The sequence below is a fragment of the Varanus komodoensis genome, unplaced genomic scaffold (assembly GCF_004798865.1).
Source record: "Varanus komodoensis strain SLA01 unplaced genomic scaffold, ASM479886v1 scaffold24, whole genome shotgun sequence".
NCBI classification, from domain to species: domain Eukaryota; kingdom Metazoa; phylum Chordata; class Lepidosauria; order Squamata; family Varanidae; genus Varanus; species Varanus komodoensis.
In genome coordinates, this window is record NW_025335641.1 from 7,737,820 (window position 1) to 7,761,778 (window position 23,959).

At 41.0% G+C, this 23,959-nt stretch overlaps 1 protein-coding gene across 3 annotated transcripts in view; it reads right to left on the minus strand.

The window, feature by feature from the left end:
• TGFBR3 (transforming growth factor beta receptor 3) overlaps positions 1–23,959 on the minus strand; it is a 175,825-nt gene that overhangs the window by 95,863 nt on the left and 56,003 nt on the right. For all 3 annotated transcript variants that reach the window (XM_044432267.1, XM_044432265.1, XM_044432266.1), the window contains exon 3: positions 9,899–10,083. In XM_044432267.1, coding sequence (XP_044288202.1) covers positions 9,899–10,083 — 185 coding nt within the window. The remainder of the gene's footprint in view (positions 1–9,898; positions 10,084–23,959) is intronic.

Genomic DNA, 23,959 nt, shown 5'->3' on the forward strand with positions numbered 1-23,959 from the left:
CTAACAATTTGATGTTGGAAGCAAAACTGGGGGCTGTTACCAGAAAATAAGGGCTGCCCCAGGGAAGGAAAAATAGTGATGATTTAGATGTAAATGGTCTTGGTTTAATAAAAAACAAGGTTTATTAAACCCAAAGCAGTGTGCTAATCTTGTACACCACCCCTTTTCCTCCTCTTCTTCCCTCCTGTTCCAGCTTTGGGCTTCTGTTGTGCTTGGCGTAAGCTACAGTTTCCTGTTACCTCCAAAACAGAAAAAAGTGATTTAATCCCAGTGTACCATTGATCCTATGAAATCAGGATTTGAGTCTGGTTACACATGCTGGTTAGTAAGGTAAGATAAAACTAGCTTAAAGTAATCCCAATAGAATCCCTAAAGCTGGCAGGGAGTGGGGAGGGGCAAATTGGGAGCCCACTGAATTGATGCTTGTTCTCAACCTACCATACAGTTGCTACTTCTGAACTGGCCTTTAGAATGTGTGCTGCACAGGCTGGAGAAACAGGATTAGTCTGCCCGTGCCCTTATCTATTTTGATAATAGCACAATGTGGCAGGACTGAAGGACAACAGTGATACTGGCCTGATTTTAACATTCCACAGCCTTCCCTTCTGCCACTTTGAATCTTGAATAAACACATCTCTGCTCTACTTGCAACTAGCAGTTTTAAAGTCTTGCTACACTTATAGGAGCAAAGTTGTAAGTTATGTTTATAATGTTTATAATAAGCATGGAAAAACATTTTCCTCCCAAGTTAAAAATAAAGGCACTATTAACGACTTCAACAGATTAACAGCTCAATCCTGCACATGTCTCCTCAGAAGTAAGTCACTTACTGCCTTGTAAAAGCACAGAAGATTGCAGCTGTAGATAATTAAAAATGTAAAATATTGAATAACTTATTTTAATGAACAGACCTCATAAGAAGCACTCTTATCCTGGCTAATTATGCAATCATGTTTTTCAGCTACAATTTCATGGAAGAATACCAGCATTTCTGTCCAATTAAAGGTCAGTTCAGTCCACAAATTACGTACTTCTCCAGCTGGGTATGAGAGGTAGATCACTTTACAGGTGCACTTCAGAAGAAGAAAAACCTCAGTCAAATGCAGGAAATGTCAAATTTAGGCTGAATAGTTATGTTGGAAATGTAAAACATTTTTCCCTCTTTAAGGCCGACAGAAAAAGCAAGTACATGAGTCACAGGAGAGTAAAATATTCTCAGCCTTTAAGAGGGGGATCTGGAAGGTATGTCCATATTTTTTACAAGATGAGAAAAAATGTGGTGTGTATGTTAGAGTAAAAACTCATGGGACAGTGAAGTATTTCTGCTGGTTACTCCCCCACCCCACCCTAGAGAAGCCAACTCAAGCTTGCAATACCTCTGGAGCTAAAATGTTGAACTTATTTAGTGGCCGTTTGCAAGAAAGAATAAAAACAGAGCCATGGTATCAGACCAAAAGGACACCTAGTCCAGCATTCTGTTCACACATCGGCCAACCACCTTCCTACAGAATCTCTCAAGCAGGGTATGAGTACAACAGCCCCTTCCCCAGCAACTTGTGTGCATGGACAGACTGCCTCTGCTACTGAAAACTAGCAGACACCAATCTCCTCCTCCTCCATGAATTTGTACAATACAATCCCCATTAAAGCCATTTAAATTGATGGCCACCACTACTTCTTGCCATGGAGAAACATTTTCTTCACCAAGCAGAATGTCTCTCCTTACTTGGCTTTTGCTAAACTAAATGAGGTGCAAATGTTCCTCATAGGGGAGTTGTTCCCACCCCTTGATCATTTTAGTTGCCCTTCTCTGCACCTCTTCCAACTCAATAATGTGCTTTCACAGGTGAAGTGATGAGAACTGTACACAATATTCTAGGTCAATTGCACCAAAGATATGCATGGAGAATGGTGCTTTTATTTCCAATTCCTTTCCTAAGTATGCCTGATAAAAAATTTTCTTTCTCACAGAAGCTGTGCACTGGGTCATCATTTCATCAAGCTGTCCATCACAATCCCAATATCCCTTTCATAATCAGTCACCACTAGCTCAGTTCCCATCAACTGATGCTTGATTTAAGCAAGCTGTCCAGAGACGCAAGTAATGGACGGCATACAAATTTTATAAATAAATAAATTTATTTACCCTAACATGTCTTACTTTGCACATAACCACATTTGCCATTTTGATGCTCATTCTCCCAGCTTGGAGAGCTCCCCGTGGAGCTTCTCACAGTCCCTTTTTTGTTTTAATCACCCTAAATATTTTGGTGTCATTGGCAAACTTGGCCCCTTCACTACTCACTCCTAATTCCAGATCATTTATGGAAAGGCTGAAAAGAATTGGTCCTAAAACAGAACCCTGTGGGGCTCCACTGTTTACATCCCTCCAATGGGGGGATCTCCTATTTATTCCCACTCTTTGCATTCCATTCTTGAACAAGTTATGGCTCCATAAGAGAACCTCCCCTCTTCTTCCAGCAATGCTAAGTTTATTCAGGAGCTTCTCGTGAGGGACTTCGTAAAATGCCTTTTGGAGGTCCCAGTAAAGAATGTCTAGTGCCCTCTCTACCTGTTTATTGACACTCTCAAATAACTTACCTTTGTGGAAGCCATGTGGTCCCTTTATATGCTTTCATAATACCTTCACAATACAGTAGAACTTTTAGTTTTTACTTAACTGCAGTTGACCTTGGTCCGAAAGAGAAGTCATAAAGTGCTTCCTTTAAAGTGCTTCCCTTACCCTTTAAGTGGAACTTCTCAATTTAATAGGGAAAGGGAAAAAATCATATGCTGAGGTTGCTAAAATGAATCTTCTACCCGTGAAATTGTGAAAAAGAAATGTTGGTGTACAGTATATAATACCTATAATGTTGGCTAGTATCTGTCGTCTCAGGCCTCCCCTAGGAGGCTTAGAACTGAATCCTGCAGGTATGAGGTCCTGCTCTACCTGGAAGAAATGTCCTGTAATTTCCTGGATCCTTTTAAAAACAATGCTATTTTGCTCATTCTCTACTCCTTTGGTACAAAGTTCGATTTTAGAGATATTTACATATTTTTGTAAGAAGGTCAGCTCAAATTGTATATTTGAGCTTCCTAAGAACTCTGGACTGGTGATTTGGTACCTTTCAATTTGTCAATAGGAATGGGAATTTCTTTTCTTTTTTCTTACCACTATATGATTTAATCCCTCAGACTCCCTTACTAAATAAGTTCAAGAATAGATATCTATCCTGTATCTTTTTCTCTGAAGACAGATGAAATGAATTAATTTAGCCTGTCCATAATGATCAAACTGCTTCTTTAGCTGGTTTCTTTCTTCCCATATATTTAAATAGTTCTTTAGTGTTGGCCTTGGTGTTCAAGGAGTATGTTCCTCAAAATGTTGTGTGTATCTCTTGTCATCTGCTTGCATTGCCTTTGGACAAACCTATGCTCCCTTTTCTTTTCCTCATTCGGGCAAAATGTCCGTTTTCTGAAGGGAGTCTTCTTTTCTCAGATAGCTTCCTTGCCAATTCCTTGCCATGGATTCACCAGCCTTGTTTTGTGCCCATAAGCACAAGCAGCTCCAAGTCCCAAGTTTGTATGCCTGTTCCTCCTCCTCCTCCCTCTTCCTTCATATGCAAGTGGAGAAGATTAGAAACTCCCTGTATTGCCTAGCAGCAAATTATAATTTGCTGCCATGTCCAAGGAGGAAAAAAAGGTTTTCTCAAACCACACTTTGAGCAAAGTTAGATGAACCAGAGTTCCAGTTTGAACCTGATTTACCTGTAGGCAAATTATGGTTTGCTGCAGCTGGAAACAGTGGCATGCTAGCCTTTGCCACAAAACGGAAAGAGAAGCTAATCTCCCCTCTTTGTACACATCAGAAAGAGCAAGGGGGAAATGGTACACAAACTAAACCTTTCATCTGTTTCTAAACTTGCAGTTGCATGTGGAGAGGTGGCTAAAGTGCTGGACTGGGGGCCCAGGGGATCCAGGTTGTAGGCCTCACTCAGCCATGAAGCTTACTGGGCAACTTTGTGCCTGTGATTTACTCTCAGTCTAACCTACCTCACAGCGTTGTTGTTGTGAGGAGAAAACAGAGTTATGTAAGCTGCCTTGGGTTCCTCCCAAGAGGGAAAAAGGTGGCTTGTAAACCACCCATAACCATGATTTGCTTAGGGTCCCGCACTTCCCCACTGGAAAGAGATTTAAAGCTGATGTCTTTAAACTGTCAGTTCCTGTTTCTATGCTGATAACTTGGCTTATTAACCAATTGTGGTTTGTAGGATCCCTTGTCTGAACAACATAGAACAAACCAGGAATGGAAAGCTTTATGTCTTTTCTCCTTGTACTCATGATGGAGAGAAAGAAAAAAAAACAATCAAAGAAAGGTTTGTTTTTGCATCTGAATTGGGCCAAAACATTATTTTACTGCACTCTGTCATGACTTAACCATGACTAGATTACTGCCTACCATTACTGTGTGACTCCCAGTTTCAATATAGATCTTTTTATTTGTAATTGTTGTTTTATATTGTATTTTAATCTGTATTTTACTCTATTTTGTATTTTATTTTGTATTTTTTTGCTGTAACCCACCCAGAGAGCCATATGACTAATGGGGCAGGTTAGAAAATTAATAAATAAGTAAACAAATAAGCAGTCTCCATGTTTTCCCCATCTTTTCTTTGCAAGGAAGTCCCAAAGTATTTTTGAAGCAAGTCAGTATATGCAAATGGTAGACAATTTTATTTTTAAAAATGCCCTTACATTTTCCCTTTGTGCTTTGGCATAAACTAAGACCCATCCAGCCTTTTTTCAGAAAATATAACTGCTACTTCTTATATAATTTCTACTACCCAGTTTTAAAGGAAGTGGAAAAGAAGAGCTGTGGTTAAGAAACATTCTGCTGAAAATAATTGGTTCTTATCTCTTTTAGCGTAAACTATGATTAGCCTGATGTTTCTGTTGGACACAGAGTTCCAAACAGACTTCTGGACCCCATACAATCTTCTTTGAAAATTCTGGTGGTTAAACCCAAAAAGGGTTCCAAGCCCAATGACCAGTAATTTTTGAGCTGGCTTAGAAAATAACCCAGAAGAGACTTCAGTCCAGAGTAAATGAGACCAAGGGTCCACATGAAACAAGAATGGATTTTTTGTGTCGGCAAAAGCTACTCACTGGATAAAAAGCACTATAGAAGGTTGTTTGTAATATCTAAATACAGCAAAAAGACTGAACTAATTCAAGCAATTAATCTTCTGGACAGCCTGAATGAAATCACAGTTCTCACTTCCACCTACTGTGTTACAAGTAAGAGCATCAAAAATTACCAGTGATTCTAAAAGATCATCTTTTCTGATGACTACATGATTGAAATCATAGAAGAGTTTCAGCCACAGGTGCCTGAGTACCTGTGGCTGGATACATTCATGAAAAAAGTGTACTATGTGATGAATTTTGACACAGTAATGCTAATATGTTGTATGGGATTTAATCTGGTACCATATGTTAGTCCTACTTGGAGAAGACCCATTAAAATTAATGGGGCTGAAGTTGGGCTAATATTGGCCTGGTTCATACCACCACCACCACAGGTTTATTGTCATGAATGTACACTGCCCAATGGTTCCCACTTTGTCAGAAGTTATTAAGTTAATCCTGGATGTAGCAGTGGAATTTCCTGCAATCTGATTACCACTGAGATCCCTTCCAATTCTTTCTGTATGGTACTTTATCCCAATGTATCTGCTTAGGATTCCCCACCAAAGGAACATCCAGCCTTGGAACTACAAGAAATGACAAAGTTACGGAAGCTACCAGAAAGACATACCCTTAACCTGCTCTCTTGTTCTTACACCTCAAATACAACTGAACATCACTAAATCCAATATAGGAACTTAAAATTTATTTCCCTAGCAACACATGCACAAATACACACATATGCACATTAACAGAAAGGTCAGAATTCTGCCTCTCACTCTTAAAAATCTTAACAGTCTTATACCCACAAACGTGGAAGTAAGCACTCTCAATGAGAAATTTCTGCTTATAGGATTATAATAGATCCTAAAGAAACTAAAAAAGATCTTAATTTTTTAAGAACACCACACACCTTTTTATTCCTCTCTCCATGGTACTGTTTTCCTGAGCACAACTGCAAAATTAAGGCAATCGGATGGAAATATAGCTTCAAATTCTTTATCCTAAAACAGTTAACCAATTGTGTCACCTTTCTAATTCTCAGGTTTTATAACTCAAGTCAGAGCAACCAGTAAAAACTTCTGATGCAACTAGAAATATTTCAAAGAGCATACATTTTCCATTTATTTGCGAACACTTCTGCATCATAATCTAGTTAATGGGCACAAATATTTTTATTATCTTCATCTGTGCTTGCAACATAATGATTAAAAAAGAAAAGCCCACAAAGCCCACACCTCCTGCCCCCACATGCTGTGGTTACGTTTGAGATACTTTTGTTTTCTCCATGTTCTAAAAGAGTGTCAAAAATGTAACCACAATATGTTGTCTGTTTATAGGAATGAGAATAGCAGTGAGAGAATGTTTAATGCATGAGCAGTGTGAGGGATCTGTTGCAAGACAGCATTTGCACTCTTTCTCAGCATGTAAGGCATATGTAATTTAAGCAGAATCTATGGAATGACAAGTTAAAAGAACAAAACAGCACATCTAACGAGACAATGGGAGAGATGTATTAAAAAAAGAAAGAAAAAGATCTTTGCCATATCTGTGAGACCACCAAGTGCATGTGCAGGCTTGCTTGCCTGCCACTTCTTTACATATTAGCAGGGGTAGACAAACAAAAACCAGGACAGAAAACACTGTTTATATTCCAAGCTCTTGGCAGTAATGTACAGTCAACATATAAATCTCTGCTCCTGCTAAACAGATTGGCAGGCAACAGGAAGCATCGCAAGCAGTGAAGCAACTTTATTCTCAACAAGTGACAAGAACTGCAAAACCTCCATGAGGATGCAGATAACCTTTGCTCTGCTCTTGTTTTGAGATTGCTATCCTATAAGCAAAATAATCGAAGCTAATCCAGTTGTTTACACTCTTCTGTTCCTTGCTGCTGCCACAAAGCACTTTCCTAGCTTCCTGCTCATTTTCTCAACCACCATCCCTAAAGGCTACCCAGCTTTGAGAAGGATACAGGAAACAAATTAGATTGCAGACATGGAATGCACTGTATGACAGTGCACACAAGGCCTCCGTATAACACTCCCAGAAACACAGGAAAGACTGGTTCAGAAACATCTCCTTGGAAAACCATCTTGGGTAAATTACTAAGATGTGATTTATTGCTATCGGCCCTAAAGAAGGTTGAACTGAACTGGAAGGTTGGCTTCCTGTGTGGTTGCAGACCTGCTTAAAAGTTAAGGATTTGGAGAGGGTGAAAGCCAACATCACATGATTGGAAGTCAGCTCATACAGTGGGGTTTTTTCTCTTCTCTTCTCCCCAGCAGCCTTCTGCTGCCCCATCTTTTCTAGGAATTCCCCAATCCTCCCCAACAGATTTTGATGGTATAGAAGGGTGGCAAGGAGAGAGTGAAAACCAACTGAACACCACCCCATATTGAGAGCTACCGGCCTGCATTACTCGAGGATTATGTGAGCCATACTCCAACTCAGATACAGGCATAGGTAAGCCCTGACTCTAAGAAATGGTGGCCTTGGTGGTTTCTACATACTTGAGACAACCTCTTCTGACAGAAAATCAATAGCTTATCTGGAACCTTCTGATTGATGCTCAAAGTGATGCCTGGTGAGATTTCCAAAATAAGTCAGGTAACACACAGGATTGTTTTTCAGTCAAGAAAAGGGTTCTGGGATATATTGATCAGGCCAGACCCCTCCGTTTCCCACATCCCACGGCTTTGGCCCTGGTTTCCTCTTCTCCAGATTATCAGTAGCAGCAAATCTTTGAGTCATTAAAGAAAACATCCCTGCAACACCAACATATAATATCCTTGCTTGCAGTGTTGAGCTGGCACAGTGTTCCATATAACAAGGTGATAATGCTGCACAAATCTACTGGGAAGCAAAATCTCTTCAAAGTAGTGGGATAACTACTTTGAGCGCTTGTCGGTAGGACGGGATATAAATGTTTGTAATAAATAAAATAAATAACATCATGAATTTAGGTGCACAAGATTAGGATCACAGCATTAATTTTGTGGCCCTGTGAACCTGAGAATTAGACTCCTGCTCATTCTGTTCTCTCTGCTCAACTGAGTTCATCATATACACTAGTTCACCATGGAACTCTAAAGTATACACTTGAGATGTGTGCTGTCATGCTTGGAAATATGTTTCCCTCTTTCCCTCTAGCAGTTCTGTTTTGATCTGCCTTCAGAGAAAATAACAATACTGCACAATTTTAACATCAAGAAAATGTCTCTTCCTTCCTTTATTTTGCATAGCAACTAGAACAAAGGTTCGTTTACTAATTCCCTGGATGTGAAACTTGCATTAATAACTCATTTGCACAGTGCACAGAAAAAAGTGAAGTTAGCAACACTTCCTATCTGAACAACATTCCTCACCGAAGGCCCATTACCAAGGTCAAAGGAAGATGAACTTAAATATTTGTTTATAGTGATTATGGCAGACCTCCAAGAATTTTAAGACTAATTGGCAACACAAGCAATTTGGCTTTGAAGAAAAGAGGTTTTCCTCTTTTCAAAAATCTGTTTCTTATTGCTGTTTCTTTCTTTCCTGTCATACCTTAAATGAAGCTACACATATTAGCGGTGAAGGGTGAACTGACTAATCCAGCAATTGAAGACTTCTAGATCCTACAGAAGGTTAAAAGTGCAGCTAGATGAACACAAAATATCTTTCAGTGTATTGAGATTTAAGGCACAATTGTATTTAGACAGAAAGAAGACCTACAACTCCAAGCACTCCCCAGCCAGAGATGCCTAGCTGAGAAATGCTAGGAATTGTAGCACTTTCCCCTGTCTAAATATGCATACAATTGTACCCTTAGGAACTGACTACAAGAAAGCATGCTAAGAGAGACCAGATGGTTCAAAACAACAACAGATCGCTTTGGAATAGAGGAATTTAGAAAATGGAAGTAGGAAGGGGAAGAAGGCTTTTTGCTTTCCCCATTTGCCACCTCTCCACTCTTTGTCTCCCCCCACCATTGCAAAAATGCAACTGAATTTATGCTGGAGAGGGGGAACATGGGGGAGAGGTTATCTGGAGGAAAGAAATGTGGGGTGAAGCAAGAACTAAGTCCCACTCTCCTTCACTTTTTCTTCACTCCAAATTCTCCCTCCAACAGCAGCATCTCATCTATAAACCAAAAAGCAACAGGTTTCTGTGCAGTGTGTTGTTACATTTCAGTAAAATCCTTCCTTCAGACAAAAGAACTATTGTGGTGGAGTCAAGTGCTTAATAAGAATATGGACATCTGGGTTCAAATCCGTGCTAAGACACAAAGCTCCTTGGGCCATCACAGCCTTATTTGTCTTACAGGTTACTTGTGAGGATAAATGGGGGAGTTATTATTTAAACCACTCTAAGCTCCTTTGAGGAATGGGAGGACAACAGTTAATCCACAAATAATTAGTTCATTATCTAACTTGGGAAAACCTGCTTGATTCCAAGCAGTCAAGGGTCCCACAATCTTGATTAATAGATAGATGACATATAGCCTGGTCTAGTCAGATGCAGGGATTGCTATCTATCCACCCTGGAAGGTCCAAGGTGGAGCTTGTCTCAAAATGCATATGAATACCCCTTACTTCGCACAACATTCTCCCTTCTGCTCTCTCTCCACCAGCCATGGCTTTACCACCAGCCCAGATCCTTAGACAAAGTTGCCTGGTGGGCATCCCCCAGTAGAGATGCCCAAGCAGTGGCACAGTTTCCCCCTTACCTCTCTTTCATGGTGCCCAAAACCTTCTTCGGGGCTCCTAAGATTGAGGACGTGAACTTCCTGTGGCAATCCAGCAGTCCCTTTGGTTGCACAGCCAGATAAGACTGTAAAGCTCTCCAGCAAGGCTTGAACTGGGTGTGAACTGTTGACAGGTGACAATACACACTCATTTGCAGGCACTGGACCTGCAGAGGTAATGACAAATTGAACACTGCTTTGAGAAGAAAGGCTACAGAGTATATGAAATTAGAGCATGATTCAGTTGGATTTTCCTTATCAGTTTGAGGTCTATTATATTATAAACTGTAGAAGGTTCCAAGCAGATAATATGCAAGTTACAAACAGCAACAACAATATTAATGAAACAAGTTGGGTGCAATCAATCAAAACTCAAACTCACACACTAAAATCAGTAGAGAGCTAAGTGCCCAGTTACAATCCTAAGGCTGCAACTCTATGCATGCATTCTTGAAAGCAACAGAACCTATTTCTAGGTAAACCAGTTTACGGTTGTGCTACAAGGATGAATTCTATGCATACTTTCTAGACAGTCAATCCCACTGAGTCTTACATTCTGAATAAAAGTTAGGATTACTGACAGTCCCCGAGTGATGAACGTCTGAGTTATGAACAACCTGTATTTTTGAACAAACTGCCATAAAGCCTAATACTTTTTTAAACAAATTACTGTGGAAAATTGTCAAAACCATAGAGAAAGAGGAAATCTTCCTCAATTTCCTTATTGCAAAGAGGAAGCACTGGTGAGTTGGCCAGAGTGGGGGTATTTGCATTTTTTCCAGTGTCAAGGGGGTCCACCACTCCTAATTCCCACAAATGTGGAGGGCTTACTATACGTAATCTGACTAATCTATATGTAATCTAAAAATTATGAATGGAATGTATAGTTCAACCTAAACTCATTTACATTTTATGGGCAGTATTTTAAAGCTTCCCCATGCTAGGGCAAAAGAGATTCAGTGGTTCCTGAAACAAGGGGAAACAAGTAACAATGCTAGTTTCCAAAAAAAAAAAAAAAAAAAGATCTTGTTGACTGAACTATTCTGGAAATTAGCACTGTCATTCATTTCTGTGCTTAGTTCAGGAACTACAAGTTGCTTCTACTGGCCCAACAGAACTAGCAAGAGGCTCAGCGGCAATATAGGTTACCATCTTATGGGTTTTAATGGGATTTATGTAGGATTATAGTCTTAGGTCCACTTGCATTTCTTTTCATTGCATGCACTGTTACAAATACAGCCTTCTGCAATATGTTCCCACTGACTGGGTTCACACAACACAGTAAGCCACAGTGGCTTACAAGCCAGGCGAGGCTTGTTGTGATGTCTGAACCCAGTCAATGGCAAGATTAGTATCAGCTAACTAGCATTTAATGAATACATGGTTCTTCTAAATGTACTGATTTTGCAAATCAAATGTTGCCTTGCAGTTACATATTAGACCCGGGACTGAAGATCTATTATTAAAAAGGTCTTTATTAAAAACTAACTCAACCAGAAATTAATCAGATGATCTTAGCAAGCAGTTTTTCACCTCTGAGTTCTTCATCTTCAGTGTAAGAATGATTATGACTTCTCTGCTCTCTTGCAAGACACAAGAATGGGCAGTGCTCTATGCAGGGTGGATTTGATTTAAATCACTAGTCAGTAAAACTAGGTTTAAATCATGGTTTTCTACATAATTTGCATGTGTGCATGCCTGACTCAGGTAGAGGAACTTCACTGAAATATTTCCAAACTGCATCTCATTTATGACTTGCTGCATTATACGTTTTCTATTCCAGGGAAAGAATAATATGATAAACCGCAGGTTTTACACAAAAAGATCTAAAGTGATCCATAGGATCTTTTCTTGAAAAGCATTCTGCTCAAAAGGTTTCACTTTCATTTTTACTGTGTGCCCCTCCCTCCTCACACTTAGCTTCTTGTGTAGATCTATTCCACTCCCAAGAATCTTTGTAGTCACTGAATTTTTTGAAACTTCGTGTTTAAGAGGTAAGGGGTTGATTCTGTGTACATAGATTTACAAAGGAACAATGGGATTAAGGTCTGTAGGTTTATTTTATAACATTTTTGCTGTGAAAAGAGGCACGTGTTCTCTGCAGACACAAATTCACAGTTCTGAGAACTGTAAAACAAAGCATCTGTGAAAATAACTTCTAGACAGAAAAATTTTCCAATAGTCTTACAGAAACCTCTGGAAGAGCATGTCATTGTTCATGGATTAATGGAAATCATTTACCAAAAATGTAAACATTGCATGTATATACAACCTCATGCTACATAATTAAAAACTAATTCTTATATCATGTGGAATAACCTTTGTACTATAATGTATCTTAAATAGAAAACTATCTTTAGATAGTTCCCTGACACCGCCCCCCAAAAGGATATTGTTGAAAAAATCCAATTTAATTCAAAAAATTCTGATTTAAATAAATAATCATTGATTTTTATTCACCCTGGTTCTATGTAATAGAAATGAAAAGGTAATGCCTCAAATTATGGTTTTTGTAAGAGGAGGAGGGTGTGAGGGGAAAATGCTAGAATTTTTTGCATGGTGGAACTATGGTGGAACTAAGATACAGATTAACCACACACTCTTGTTGCAAATCTGAAAAAGAACCCTACGACCAATGTATGATCACTGCAGTCCTGCTGATTTTGCATTGATTTATAATGCAAACACCACTTAGGAAAGTCACCATGATACTGCAGGCATCCAGATGCCTGGAGTATTGGACTCTGATAGCAATTCCTGAAGCTGATAGCAGCCCTTTCTAGCCCCAAGTACAGGCAACGTCCTTGCAAATAATCTCCTCAACATGATATAGTACCGTTCTTCTTCATGCTGTATAAAGTATTGTGGTTGCGGTAAAGCACAACAACATGGCAGCGGAAGTGTGTGGCGGGATCAATAAATACAGCACATCTGCAGGAAGCTCAAGGCAGGCAAATATTTATGGAAAACAATCCTGCTTCTCCAAATCTACATACAAGCCCACAGTGATAGCCAGAGATTCTGCATGTTTTTCATTCCAGAGGTCAGAGGAGGAGTACTGTGGTTTTCACTTCTACCTCACACACTTCAACATTAGTCGTACACTGTAGCTGAATGCAAACTGGAAACAAAAATATAAAACATGGCTGTATCTCAGGATACAACTCCTCCCATAGGAGTCCCCCATCACTTCCTCAACAATGAAATGATCTGCAGAGGTCTACTCCTTCTGCCACTTCTAGTGGATGTTTGCTCTGTGAGCACTATCTTTTTTAGTATTAGCACTTTCAGAATGCTCCCTCCAGCAGGCATGGCAAGACTAAACTTGAGGACACAAGCAGTGAGCTATATATCCTCCTTTCAGAGTTTGGTAGTTCCTAGTTTTTCTGAGGTTTCTATGCTTTATGGATAGCTCCTCATTAGATTGCAATTATTGAATGCTATACATTTTGACAGTATGATTTGCTTTTGTTCTACATTATGTTTCTGAGCATCACCTAGGGCACATTTCTGAGAAAAGGTGGTATAGATTCTATTTAACAATGGATTCTATTATAGGATGCAGGTAAAATGGACACATCTGACAGGTCTGTTGTTATTGGATTGTGTTGTGTTTATATCTGTTTACAATCAACAAGGAGTGACACTAGCTTTCCAGGGTTTCCAAAAGGAGTCTTTCCCAGCCTTACTGGAGATGCTCAGGACTGAACCTGGAAACTTTTGGACACACAACAAGCATTGTACCATGGAGGTGCCACACAGGCTCGGTTCACACAACATGACAAGCCAAAGTACAGACTGTCTATTGGTCAGGTGTGTGTTCTTACTGAATTCTGGGTTGCTGTGTGATTCAAACAGCGCTAACAAAGTTTAGTTTGTTTACCACAAAGAGCCCATAAAAATTACCCTTGGTTTCTTTGTGGGTTGTTTACAGTTAACAAACCATGTTTTGATACCACAGCTGGATTCGCATAGCATAACAACCTATGATTCAGTGACGACCCATGGCTCAACAGCAGCCCACACTCGATTCACAGTCGAACCATACTTTGGCTTCTCATGTTGTATGAACTAACTCAATCAGTTCCTAATGAGTTATCTAGATGAAGTGGTTACAAAATGTGTTGCATGTTTGTCCATCCATCCTGGGGTTCACCCAGAGATGCTTCCCTTGAGACCCATCAAAACCCTTGCCCCTCCTATTTTATGTGTGTGTATGCACACACAGTTCGGGAAGCTACAGAGGAAAGTGTGTGGCTTGCAACCACTCTTCTTTATTTTGTGCACCCAGAATGCTTCGGGGCCCATTCTCAGCAAGGGATAATCATGTCCAGCTGCAGACTAAGTGCCTCAGTTTGCCATATGTTTGGGTTCAACAAATTTCTCAGCAAAAAAAGTGGACACTGAGAAGTGTAATGGCAGGACTGCCATCTAAAACATCTGGCAAAGAACCATGTTGAGGAAGTCTGTGCTAGGGTCTTACTAGGAGTAGGGGGGAAGGGCAAATGACAAAAGAAGTAGCATCTTCTCCTGCCCTTCTTCATCTGCAATTGCTCTAATACTCCAGAACTCCATTCCAAGGGCCAAAATAGGCATTACTTGAAACGTGTGTCAAATAACTGCAGTCTTTTTATTTTTTGTCTTAGAACAGATATAGCAGTAGTGTGGGGGTGTATAGGGGGGATTTTATGATCATGAAGGGAGGGCTGTGCCTATTCTAAAATAAAAATGAAAGGGGGGAAAACCCATAAAGCTGTTGAAACCATCTTTCAAGTAACAACTCTTTTGAGGTTTCTGCCACAACATGCCATTTATTCAATTAATTAATCATCCAAATCTTGCTCTGTGGAAGGTAATTAGAGATGACTACAGCCGTCAGTAACCATTCTGAGCCAGTTCGACAAATAACTGACACGCCGATGAATTATACCAGCAACCATCTAGAGTATGTGTTTGGTGTATCTGATCTTTCTTGGATTGACCCAGGACAGTAACTGAACGTCCTAGACATTCTCACTAGCCCATGTCTGTGTAACCATAGACAGTATAAACACAAAACAACACTGACCCTCCAGTACTACTGCCTGTGAGTCATATTCCCCAACAATGAGAGTTCAACATCAAAACAAACAGTTTCTTGCTTTGACGGCGTACTTGTCTGCTGCCAAACCACATGCCAATGACTGTGCAAAACGTGCCAAAAATTTATTTGAAGACCACATCCCAGCCCTTCTCCCCTAAACTATCCTCAACCACTGCAATTTGCCTATGCATGTTCAAAGCATTCATAGAAAGCCAGCCCGCCTCTGCTGACGCTGATTGAAACTAATCATTTTTCTCACTTTTTTATTCAACTAAAAGTGTGCTCGTGGCTCAAAGAATTTTATGTTCCACTTCGCTTGGTTTTCACCCATCCATTTCAAGGGGGTGGAGATAGCTTTCTTGGCCTGTCCTCAAAACTGGTTAAAGCTCAGATTTAAAACAAGGATGGCCTCAATCATTCACTGTGCTGACAGAACTGGAGCTTCCCCCCACCTCAGTCCTCTAAAAATGCTACACAGACAACCATTTCGCATGATGAAACAACCCACAGTTTATTAACCATGGGTTGTAGGGACGTAAGCAAGTGAGTGTGCTCCTTCCGACCACTTGACCACTTCCAGTGTGCTTAATAACCAGGGTTGTTCTCTGTGACAGTCAAACCAGGGCTCTTGATTGTAGAGGGAGAAACAACCCAAGTTGTTGCATCACATAAACTTGATAAGAGAGTCAGAAGACCCTGATGAATGATGCCCCATAGCTATGATGTGAGGGAAGGAAGATCCCCCAAAATTGGGCAAGGGATCTTCCGCAAGCAGAATTTGTTATCTGAGGAAGACAGGCCCTTGATCCAGCTCAACGTCACTACAAATATGTCACCAATTGCCCCTTGAGTCAAAGTACTGTATTAAAAACAGAAATAACATAGGCAAACATCTTGCATTTTGCTTGTAATTATAACTCAATTTAAATGAATCACACTTTATTATTATTTTATTATTATTAGAACATTTCTTCTTAAAGTCCAGTGAAGATGGGTGGCAGGTTAACAATTGATTTTATTATAGAGCTGGTAACATGACAAGTATATGGAGGAGTTGTTTGGGGAGAGGGCTGGGGAACCAATTCCCCTTGTCAATCTACTGACATACAAGGTAGGGATATATTATGTACCATAAAAAGACATACAATCAAAAACATTCTAGAGTGACTGATGTTAAAAAATAATTACTTTTTTCTGAGATAATGAGAACTTTTCTTCTTCCCATAGCTATGTGTTCCTAAGAAAAACACACAGTTTCATACTAGCATCTGGAAATTATTGAGCATAATTTTAGCATCCTGATTTCCCATATCACTAGGCAACTAATGTTTAACGTGTGTTGGGCTGTAATAAAGTAATGAAAAAGTGAGAAAAAGAGGAATATTACAACCTTGAGGCCAACATTTAACTACATGGTGGATTTTATTCTAATTTTAATACTGGCCAATATAGTGTGTTCCATTTCCAGAGAGAACTCTTTGAGGCTGTCAGCTGAAAAGTGTGACTGAGTCCCACAAATTACATGAATATGCGCTGTAGTCTCTAGAGCACATTGGCTCTGTCCTACTGGATTTTCCCCAAATTTAAAGATTGTGCCAGTGGGAAGTGTTGCACAAAGGAAGGAAATACATGCTCATTAGCAGAACTTCACAGGAGAGAATGTTGCAGTGTCACAGTGTGTGCATGTAAAACTCAAGAGGTTTCCTTCAAAAGCTACAAGACTTGGAAGCAGCAGGCTTCAGGAGCACCAGGGATATTCATACTGTCATTTTTGAAGAGATACAAATTGCCATCTGCTCGATTCAAGGACCACTGGGGATCTGGATGGTGCTGAAGGCACTATGCCTAAAAGCTGTCCCCCATGAAACTTTAACTGCAAAATCTCCACTAAATGGTGATGATTGTTCAGCAAAGAGATGCTGATGACTGACATAAAATAAACCCAAAGGAAAATGGAAATATCACAAGTGACAGTCTATTGCAGAGGCTCCTGGTCTCTTTGGTCACATGATGTCTATCCTGCCAGCAATGCAAATGGATGTGAGCAACCCAATCCATTAGGTTTTTTATTTTTTATTTTTTTTTGGAGGGGGGGGTGCTCATTTCCACTTTTTTCAAAAGCAACATCTTATTTACATTCTTATACCAGGTTGCACAACTTGATGCCCTGCAGACACAACTTCGCCTGCAATCATCCCTAACCACACAAGGACAGGTACAAGCATAAGAAAAGCCCTGCTGGATCAGACCAAAGGTCCATCCAGTCCAGCACACCATACACGGAGTGGCAAACCAGCTGCCCACAGGATCTGTCGGGCCTGACGACTCAGAGAAGTCGTTAGCACACGAAAGAGGGCCAGGAGCCCCCAGCGAGGATCCGAGGATCGGCTTTACAGCAGGAAGATTTATACTTGGTGCCCATGGCACAAGCACCCCTCCCCCGCCACCTGACTCTGAAGTTTTTGAGCAAGTTCCTGGAGATCAGGCTGGGCAGCTGGTTGCCATGGAGAGTGCCCAGCTGAGAAGGGGACTTCGAGGGTTAGACCAATTAGAAGAGAGACACAGCGAAAGGAGAGAGAGAAGCTTATCCAGCCCCCGGAGGGAGGGAGGGAGGGACGGACGAGGAGATTGAGATCCACGCAGCGTATCTCAGAGAGGTCAGAAAGGAGGGGGCAACTGCGTGGCTTAGTACTATCTACAGTAGCTCCTGCACTATCTGTCGTTCACATAAAACTTGCAGTCGTTTGGAATAAAGGACTTTAGCTTTTATTGCCTGCGTCTGTGTGAGTAATTGGTACGTGAGCTACAGCCTCACGAAAGGATCACTTAAGCAGGATGGATGTAAACATAGAAACACAGAAACAGTGAGAGTCAGAAGGGGCTTCCTGGGCCATTTAGTCTGACCCCCAGCTCCAGCCGGCTCCGCTCACGACATGAAAGACCTCCTCCTGCCCATGCTCCTCAGGAACTGGCATATTCGGGCACGCCACCTCTGTTAAAGGACATGGCACACAGCCAGCAAGGCTAGGAGCCACAGATAGCCTCCCCCTCCATAAATCTGTCCAATCCGTCAAGGTTGGGGAGGGTGGGTATTTACACTCAAACCTGCTGTACTGTTCAAGCTATGAGCAAGGGCAGGTGTGGTCATCTCCCTAAGCACATCAGATGTGATCCTGAACAAGGAGGACCACAGAACAGAGCTGACAGTGACGTGTTGGCTACCGACAGTCCACATAGCCCAGCTGAACAAATGATGTGATCAAGGCCAGGGGAGAGACACTCACAATAGGACATTCCTGCTGGACCTGATCTTACAGACTATTTTGGTCTACCTAGGCAGTCAAACCGAGCCAAATTATTGCAAAGTTCTTCTGTCTGGTCACCTGGGGGTGATTCTTACTGCTCTGGGAGACTACATGGCCAACTGCTAATTATAAGCCTGTTTTGAATAATTTCTTCAACTGCCCATTTGATTTTGTTGTGTCATTTTTTAACGAAAGCTGTTGTTAAGTCATTTGAATGGGTGCTAAATAAGTAAATAAAAACTGCTTCTTCCACCCACACATATCTTTCCCTTTTGCTACCCATCCCTCCCCTCCTGCCCACTCTCTAGCCTTGCATTTTTTCTCCATCCATCGCCTTAGCTTCACAACGTTCCTTCCTTCCTTGTTCTTCTTCTTTCTCTCCATCCTAGCCGCTAGCATTTTCTCTATCACTTTATCTTACAATTTCCCCCTCCCTCCTAGTCTCAAGCCTTGTGCTTTGTCTTCCCTCCTACCCAGGTCCTCAGGACAGCCATTATGTGACTAGCTTCATCCTCATTGGGGATCATTTTGTAGTTGTTTCACAAATTCTCAAATGTTCCCCAAAAGCTTGTAGACCATGTTGCATTAGCGCAACTTACAATCAATTCACAAATATACTCAGGATCCTCTGGAACTGAGCATTCTGTCTATGTGTTTGCCTACAATTCCCATTATCCCCTGACAGCATGTTGCAGTCACAATAGTAGGGATGATGAGAGGGGCACCCAATAAATTTGGTGGGTAACAGATTATAGAGGACTAATCCATGCTGCTCAAAGCCTCAATAATCTCCCTTATTCCTCTTTCACCTCATTCTGAAAGCTAAGAAAAACTCAACGTGGTTGGTTATGTGTACTCTTTAGTGGGATATGCCCATGACTTAAGCAATTCTCCTAGTTTCCCCGCTTACCATTCTGTTTCATCAGTCATGCAGCCAAATAGGCCTTTTCTCCCATTTCTTTCTGCAATAAGACAGAGATGTAGATGTTTCTTACAGAGCTACTAGCCTAGCACCATTGGCCATAAAACATACTGCCCAAGAGGAAAATGGTCTACTTTGGCCTGTCGCATTCAGTTTCTGGCCTTGTCCTCTGTAATGAAGTTCAAAACATTATTTTGAATTTAGAACACTTTCATGGGCTTTCCTCCAGTACCATCTTTGATTAATATAGTGTACACACTGAAAGACAAAATTATTAAACTGAAAAAGGCAACTGTTAAAGTGTGTTTCTTCTTAAGAGGGCAGTGAACTGCATGTGGCAGCGTCCAAATTATGCAGCAAACAAATTCAAACAAGGTTTTCATTATATATTCAAAGACACTTCTGATGGAACACAGTATATCTAGTGAAATTACAACTGCAGTTAACTGAGCAATCCTACACACCTCTCTTCAAAAGTCCTATTGAGCTCAACAGGCCATCCCCCCTCCCCCAGGTAGGAGGATAGAGGATTGCAGCTGCAGCTATTTGTTTTAAACATTGAATACAAAAGAAAAGCAAGGGAATGAATTAAGAAGCTTCTTTGATGCCACATCTGTCAAGCAAGCACTATACATAGAAGGCAACCCAAAATGCAACATCTGTACTGAGTAAACAAAGACGTCTTTGAGAACAGATGTACCAAGCCTGCTGCCAAGTCACTGCTCCCATCCACAATATTTGCTGGAGTTCAGTTGACGAATGAAAATGCAGCCGAGTCCGACGCCCTCTTCATACATTACTTTGAAATGGAATTGAGAAGAACAACAGGACCTGTAATTCCTAAGTACATGCAACCTAGGCTTCTGTTGGCCAAGGAGCTGTTTTTTGGTACCATTCTCCATTTTCTATAAAAGTGTCCAAAATATCTCTCTCAGTTCTGCCTCGGCGATTCTAAGGGTGAAAAAGCCAAAACTCAACCTTGGATAAAATGAAAGAAGAGCCAACCTGCAAAGCTACAGCTAGAATGTGGGTTGCTACCAAGTCTTCTGAAAATACCGCCAAGGGACAATTATGGTCCAAGTGGCTTCCTAACCTCCAAAATGAGCATGGATATGATCAGAGGACTGGCTCCAGTGTAGGGACAGGGGCTCAATGGGAGGGCTGGAGGTCACAGGATGGCACAAACAGGCAGATACCAGTGGGATCAGATGGTTTTCTGATACTCAGATCTGTCTGTCCTTGTATCTTAATAGTAGGATGCATGTCAAACCAACTCAGCTTGGTACTACACATTTCTAATATGTCATCCCAAACAGGGACGAACCCTTTCTGCAGAGCCAGCCAACAAACCACTGTTACTCTAGGAGCAACCCATGTAAAATGATGCAAGGCCAAAACATAGCTACCCTACTTTGGGGCCTAGTCTAGCAGCTCAATAAGACAGACTCATTTTGCAGGAATAAAAAGGGGAAAAGTCTCTTCCTAATTTCACAGGCTCACCCTCTGGGGGGTGGGGAAATATCCACACACCCTCAGCCCACATTCCATGGCTCCATCTGCTTCTATTTCAAAATATATGAGCCGCATTTCAGCTTTCTGTTGCAATAAACTCATTGTTGCCTAAATCAGTAAGTTTATTGTGCTTCTGTGCTTTACAAGTCACATTATGCAGAGAAGTACTGCCGGCTGCCTATATATAAAGCAATTGCAAGAATTACACATTATGACCACAGAGATATCATGGGTCTCTGAAACAAGGCCAAGTTGGGAGAAATATGAAGGCTATTTATTGTGCCAGAAACATAGGACAACTATTTTAAGACATGCACCAAGCGCAAAACTCCCTCTAGTGCTCACAGAGCATACATCCTGCAAGACAGAGGAATAAATTCCACAGTAATGTTTTGACAGAGGCTTGGCAGTATGGTGACAGGCTACAGGATCCTAAAACCCAGAACAGCTCCTCCTCTTGCAGCAGGAGACAAGTCCACAGCGGCCAGGGGAATATTTCTGGAACATGGCTGCCATCCTACTGGAAAGGCAATATTTGCCTCATAAGGACACACAGTTCTTGTATATGCATCTGAACTGACATCTTCCAAGTTAATTGGTGGAAGTAGAGAAAGGATAACCACACCAAAAAGTCGCGATCAACAGCATTGTGTTTATATAGGCCAGAATATACAGTGGCCAGAACCCAGAGAGTTATTTAGGTGACCCAAAGAATTGTGTAAGCACAATGAAATTTCTAGTCCCTTCACCCTGCTGTCTTTGACCAACAGCTCAAGCTACATCCAAAATTATGTTTTCCAAGTTATAAAAATTATTTGCCCTGCAGTCAGGTTTCTCAGGTCCCTCAAATTCAAATTCTCTCTGGGAGTGTCAAACTACCTGTCCAGCTCTCCATATCATCCCCAATTCATGTTTGCTCCCAAACAAAACTAAGGCTTTGATACAAACTATATTGAGTGCATTCTCCTCTCAATATCCTCCTCTCAATATCCTCGATATCCTCAATATCCCAGGATCGGAGTCTTGAGCTGATGACCTGAAGGATATTTCAGTAGAGTTTTGACCAATTAGCCAGCTCCAGCTAAGGGACAAAGGGAAACCCTTCCCTGCAGGAGGGGAGGAGAGTCATTGATTGTAATAAATGGGAAAACCAGGAAAATGCCAATGAAATTAAAAGAGTTATAAAAGTCGTGGTGTTGGGCTTATTCATTGTACTTGAATGAGTTTTATTATGTCAAGTTTTTCTCTCCCTTCCCTCTCTCACAACCCCCACCACCACTTCCAGAGATAACCCATAAATTTGTCTTGGATTTGAATCTTCTTAACTATAGGAAGGATAGGAAGTTGAAGGGAAAACAATTGATGGAAATGCTCTGTTTAAGTAACAAGGACAGGAAACTTTCAGCTAGTTTTACAGTGAAGTTCCATATTGGTACCCAAGGGAGAGCCAAAACAAAACAAAAAGTGAACGAACTCTATATGAAGCATAAATAAACCTCACAGATTTTAAAACCATTGTGTTTTAATAGAATGCTAACCAAAATGCCTCAACCCAACACATAGTAGTTTTGTTTATTGTACTGCTGAAACTGAGTCATAATAAACCATTTGGTAAATTAAAGACAATAAGTAAGGAAATGCTAGACATTATAACCCAGAGGCATGAGTCCAGGACTGGATTGTATTTATTTTTGTATCAAATTGTGCAGGAATTCATAAATCAGCAAACAAAACTCACACACACAAAAGTAAACACATCTCGAGCTTCTATCTCTGCAGGGTCACAGAAAGAAATACATGTCTATATATATTCCTTATCATGAAAATGAAAGAGAGAGATGGGGTAAGAGGAAGGGGAGCAACTCGTAACTCCTTTCCACGCTGTGATTACTGTCCTACTGCCCAAAGTCATTACCAGATGATTCTGGAAACCAAAAAAAGAAAGAGTTGTCTAATATAATGGGATGCCCAACAGTTGTAAAAAGTGAAGCTGTACATCCATCATCAATATGTCTACATCAAGAGAAGATCCCCTTTACATGTTCAAAGACAATTTCCTTCAGGAGTAATCTGACAAGGGCCATACACCAGTAATGGTTGGGGCCAGAATCAGAAATGTGCAAGGTTACCTCTTCTCTCTCTTTTCTTCTGATACCCCCCTTTTCCCCAGCTGAGAAGCTTCTGGGGAATAGAAAGATCACTGGTCTAAATCTCCATTATGTACCTATCCAGGCCTTAAGGTCATCTGGGGTGCTTCTCCAGCAGCCCCCTCTAAAGGAAGTAAAGAGAGTGGCTACCAGGAGAAGATGCTTTTTGTTGTAACAACCTGACCACGGAATACCTGAGGTGCACCTAGTGCTTACCATTTATTCTTTTTGGCACCAGACGAAAACCTTTTTATTCCCCCAGTGTTTTATTAGTTAATTTTTCAATTTTAGTTTTAATACTGCATTTTATTTTGTCCTGCTGCTCTACCTCTAGACCGACTTGATTGCAATTACTGTGGTTTGTTTTATGGTTTATATGTTGTCCATGTCTTTCTTGTTATATGTTTCTAAACTTCGCTAACTGCCCGGAGAGATTTTAGCTCGTGGGCATTATTAAATGAAATAAATAAATAACTCAATAGCTATATATCTACCTTCCAAAAGTGTGATATCTACCACTTCTTCAGCCTTTCTTCTTCAGCCTCTTTCCAACAGGCCTGCCTCAACCCTAGTTAGCAGCACACTTTGTTGTTGTTGTTAGTCGCGAAGTCATGTCCGACCTATCGCGACCCCATGGACAACATTCCTCCAGGCCTTCCTGTCGTCCACCATCCCCCGGAGTCCACTTAAGCTCATACCAACTGCTTCAGTGACTCCATCCAGCCACCTCATTCTCTGCCGTCCCCTTCTTCTTTTGCCATCCATTGTTCCCAGCATTAGGCTCTTCTCCAGGGAGTCCTTCCTTCTCATTAGGTGGCCAAAGTATTTGAGTTTCATCTTCAGTATCTGGCTTTCTAAGGAGAAATCAGGGCTGATCTCCTCTAGGACTGACCAGTTTGATCGCCTTGCAGTCCAAGGGACTCGCAGGAGTCTCCTCCAGCACCACAGTTCAAAGGCCTCAATCCTTTGGCACTCAGCCTTCCTTATGGTCCAGCTTTCGCAGCCATACATTGCAACTGAGAAAACCATAGCCTTGACTATACGCACTTTTGTTGGCAGGGTGATGTCTCTGCT